The following is a 5015-nucleotide window of genomic DNA, read 5'->3' as shown; positions in this document are numbered from 1 at the left end:
GCTGTCATACTACTACTACTCGTTAGTGTCTGCGTGATACCAAATTTTGATTTACTGACTTTTTCGCATTCCTCACACTGCTGATCAAGCAGCGCTGCGATCCAGCACCTCCTACTGTCTGCATATCATATCATTTCCCAGCATCTGTTGAGAACACATATGTCTGCGTTACTCAGGCCAAATCATAACTTCATGTAAGCCTGTGAGCCCATTAGAACAGTAGTAATACGCTGGGTAGGGTGAAACTTAATGAGAAAAGGGATTTGCTGTTTATTAGCATTTTTATTGTTGGTGATTTGTTTTCTACAGTGGTCATACGAGATAATGGTTTCATAATCACTAAAAAGGATAGATAGACTGATAAAGCACCTAATGGCCCTTTTTTCACAGAAGATAAAATGACATTTCATGGTAGGAGAAGCATAGATGTAAATAATAAAATGAACACCAAATTCCATTAAGCTGCTTTAGCTTCAGGGTCCTGGTATTGTTCATGGTGGCTCACTGTCACATTGTCATGGCTCACTGGGGCACTTGAATAGAACAGAGTCACTTTTAATGTTATTAGTGACAATGATGCTTTTGCAACTATGACAGGTCAAAATGTCTGCCATGAAAAAGGACTATTATCAACACAGGAGGAGCAGTAAATCATATGATAAAGAAGAAAAGAAATCGACAAAAATTAAAGAGGCAAGAATTGGAGGGTTCCTCTCTCCCCATCTCTCTTAGTGTCACCATGGAGCCAGGGCTTAATGATCGCATGGGCATCCAAACCGAACTCTGTAGTCACGGCAACCGCCCCATTTCTGGTCAGCGTTGCGGCAAACAAATCCCTCTGTTGGATTGAAGCTGGAAAAGGATTCCAAATTAATGAATGAGTGAAATTTGTCTTGTTTTTAAAATAAAAAAACTCCTTCTTAATAATTATTGTTTTTATTAAATTCAAATGTTTCTAAATGATAAAATCTATTCTTATTCTCTTTTGTCATTTCACAATGTCACGGTGTCAAATGTTAAATGTCTCAAATATCCAATGAAAATTAAACAAAATAATCATAAGTAAGAAATACAGAAAACTTAGTGTATTTATGTTTCTTACCTAGAGCTCAGAACACACAGACTCTAGAGTATTTTCTCAGTAAATGCTGTTTGCCCAAGAATATAGGAAGGCACAACTAGGTTTAAAAGCTTCAGACATTATGTGCCTATTACCCAGTTTCCTCATGGGGCTCATTAAAATTTCATCTTATCTAATGTAAATGTGCATCTACAAAGTTTCCATTCACTGTTTAAGCAGTAGCTCCAGGCAGTATATCTTGGTGATTTGGAAACTTTGGAGAAGAAGTGTTAATGTTGAGAAGTATTGATTGATTGGTAGGTTGTTGGTCTTGGAATTATTTGGTGTAAACTTTTATGGTCTTCCCCCATGAGACAACTTACGTTAAGAAGGTCTGCCCTGTGGAGCTGGCCGGGGTCGATGTGTCAGTGGTTTGGGCCTCGATGTACAGAGGGTGCTCACAGATTTGTCCTGGGTTTTCCTTCCTCAGGTCACTCAAAAGCTCCCAGTCCCCAGTTCCACTGGGATTGTCCCGGTCGTACCACTTGGTCCAGCAAACTGCAGGAGGCCGTGAAAGAGAGAGACAAGCAAGCAGCATTCTAAATGAATGCTCATACAGACAAACAATGAAGAGAAGAGGAAATCCACTTAACAGTAGCAGCTTAACACTGCACATATAGAATGTGCTCACACAGTACCTCCTCCGCCACAGAAAGGGGGATGGCAGCTGAAACGAACACGATAATCATTACACGTCTTTGTGGGTTGGTCGCTCTTCCTGCAGACGAATCCTACAGTTGTGTCACTTCTGTCAAAAGAAACAGAGAGTAATGGTTAGTAAAAAAGAATCTAATGGATGCCTTTTTTATGGCTCTAGAGATGGTAATGTCAGTTTGCCCGTCCCCTGATGCCACCACGAGGTTCACAGTTGTGGTTTACTCCTGACATTTGACGAACAGACAGTGAATCATTAAATCAGCATGGTACCATCGTTTCTGTGAGCATGTTAGCATGCTGACATTAGCAATTAGCTCAAACCACAAGAAGTACAGCCTCTTGCATTTGCATGTTTTGCTTTATTAGTGTCTGGTGTAAAACATATTTAGACATTCAATAATGTGACTACAAAATGACCGACACCCTCTGAATAGAAGAGAATTATATCCAATTAACATGTTTTCATAGATCTGTGTACCACCACCTGACCTTTTAACAATTGTTCAGATGAATAAATTGTTTTGCTCATGCTGTGTTTGATACTCAATGTTTACCAAGTACACAGCTGATCAATAGAACAGAACAGAATATGAAAAGCGGGAATAATGGAAATATTTTATGTTTGGCCTAACCAAGTTCACAAACACATTCAGTGACAACATTAATACAACACATTCAGTAGAATACAGTATGACTTACTGCATAAAACACATTCAAAGAGTATCCACACAACACTTACTTATAAATCACATCCCCTGCTGCAGCCACACTGAGCCCAGATAGAGTTTTGGCCTCTATATCTACTGGATTAGGGCAGATCTTTCCTGGGTTCTCCATGCGAAGACTGTAGAGGGTTTCCCAGTCTCCAGTTCCAGAGGGGTCATCTCTGTCAAACCAGTCTGTCCAACATTCTGGACCGAGGTATATCAATAGAAACATAAATAAGTTAAAGCTAACAAAAATGTTTGAAACCGGTTTGGTAACTGCATATGTTTGAATTCCCAAAAAAGATGGAAGGCAACAAAAACAAAAGGTGTAATCTTCTTACGTATGTGGGTGGGCCAGTAACAGGGCCATCCTGAAAAGACTTAAAAACAAACACACAAACAAACAGTGGGTGTCAAACCTTCTATCCAAAGTGAAATACTGAATGATTTAGTTTGCACTCTAAATGTCAGGATTGCCACTGAAAGGAATCTCTAACCTGGCTTTACTGCAGGGAAAGGAAATGAAAGAAGTGCTCCTGTGTGACAAATAAAAACATTTTTTAACACTTTACAGGAAAAAGAAAAACCTTTCAACTCCAAAGACACAACCACTCATGCACCACAGAGCCTGATTTTAAATTGACATTCATTCAGTTTTAACAAACCACACTCATGGTTTCGCTCATTGGGTGTGAACTTTATCAAACTATCAATTTGATCAAAGTACAGTGAAGGCACTCACTCTGTTTATCAGCTGGTTCCACTGAGTTGGACACAGTGGGGGTCTGCTGGTTGCTTTCTGGTAAAGACAATCACACTGCTGTTACATTTTGTGATTGTGTACAGTGCTGTTAGATTGCAGTGTTATCAATACTATGTAAATGATCATTGCACTTATATGAACCTACCAAAAACTAATCCTGCAACAATGGTGACACTTAACTATAAAGAAAAAACAGAAATTTAAAAGGTTGCACTTACAGAATATGACAACCTGCACAGATACAGAAACTAACATATATAAGAAATATAAAAAAAATGCACATATTTATGTTGAAAAAATGGAAATATAATATAAAATGTCACACATTACCAGTTTGATCATGATTGCAGATAATGCTAGTGAAGTAAGAGTGGATAAAACAGAATTAAATGACAAATTTGTGCAGTATCAAAACAAGTTATTAAGGAGATTTCCTTTTTTTTCTTGTCTTTTATTCTTAACACGTCTAGATTTTTTTGTTAAATTAAATTAAAGTTGTAAAATGCAGATTAACAAAATGCTACATAAATTACTGGAGTGCTGGACTTCATCAAGGAAAGTGTTCTTAAGTGTATTATATGGCTGTATTAACATGCAATAAGAGGCAACAGAGACAGAAATTTACAAAAAAAAAAAAAAAAAAAAGCTCAGAAGAAACACACAGTTCACTCACCCGCAGAAACCTCTCAGTAGAACAGTATTATTGTGTGAACCTCTGCCTGGAGTTAATGAACATGCCCACATCTCCTCACCTAAATATAGTGCTTTCACACAATCTGGAAGATATTTAGTTACTGACAACAAATAAGCACTCATCGTCACTGGAGTTATATCTTGCTGAACACACCCAAAGAAACAATCTCCCATTCAAAAAACTGCAATTCTAGAGGAAGCCGTGTTGGCAAATATGCTTCATAGATTCTATGGCTCTGAACAGGAAGAATAATACCTGGAGATAAGGTGTACAGCTCCACTCTTCTTCTGTGGTCACTTTAAACCTCATTCCCAAGCATACATGTTTCACACAGACAAATGCACATAGATGGGGATGCATACATGTATGTGGGAACACAATAGGTTTGAGAAGAGACATATCCTGTTTCAAAATTTACCATAAAAAGAGCTGAAAAGGTCAGTAGAATGAGGGGTGGTCAACCAGATCACATCTACAGGATAGTATAGGAGAGTTAACTCTCAAAAGCTCATTAGGTGTGAGGAGGTGAATGAGTGTGTTAATTGTTTTTTTTTTTTTTAATTAAAAAAGTATTTTTTCCAAAATCCTTTTATGATAGACCATAGCTAGAAAGCTATATAGTTAGATTGCTGGATAAATAGACAGACAGACACAGGGCTAAAACATGCAATCCCCCACATTTTTCAGGCTGAACACCACTTTCATCTCCTTAACTGAAGCTATAATGATAATGAACATTTACAACTGGAGCCTTCTTGTCCTTTACAGAACAGTGCGTGACAGCTGAAACTGCACAGCTGCAGTGAGCGCTGTAATCCAGACATAAATTTGGCTTCCTCTCAGCAGTTAAAGGCATCTGTCATGCTATCTCTGCAATTATAAAAGGATGATTCGAGTGCAAGGGGCTGATAGGAGTTAGTTCATAGCACCTGCAGTCTATGTTAGCATCAGTAATACAGTTATTTTAGAAACTGTTTACGTGTTGTGGTTATATAAGGTGGATAATTTGTCTCGTACAAACAGAACATCCTGATGCTCATGTGGGCACATGAGGACTTATTCTGTTTGAGAGGG

General features: G+C 38.1%; 1 protein-coding gene across 1 annotated transcript; it reads right to left on the bottom strand.

Moving 5' to 3' along the window:
• Positions 1-295: 295 nt before the first annotated feature.
• LOC108895990 (cartilage intermediate layer protein 2) lies at positions 296-3598 on the bottom strand. The gene is made up of 9 exons (XM_018695010.2): positions 3578-3598; positions 3393-3426; positions 3227-3283; positions 2982-3020; positions 2826-2864; positions 2517-2688; positions 1759-1868; positions 1444-1618; positions 296-852 (listed from the first exon to the last, which is right to left on the bottom strand). Exons 1-9 carry the CDS (start codon positions 3587-3589, stop codon positions 753-755), a joined length of 738 nt encoding a protein of 245 aa, XP_018550526.1. The 5' UTR covers positions 3590-3598; the 3' UTR covers positions 296-752.
• Between the last annotated feature and the right edge of the window lie 1417 nt (positions 3599-5015).

This window comes from Lates calcarifer, linkage group LG7_1 (assembly GCF_001640805.2).
Source record: "Lates calcarifer isolate ASB-BC8 linkage group LG7_1, TLL_Latcal_v3, whole genome shotgun sequence".
Classification (NCBI taxonomy): Eukaryota; Metazoa; Chordata; class Actinopteri; family Centropomidae; genus Lates; species Lates calcarifer.
This window is presented reverse-complemented; position numbering and strand designations above follow the sequence as displayed.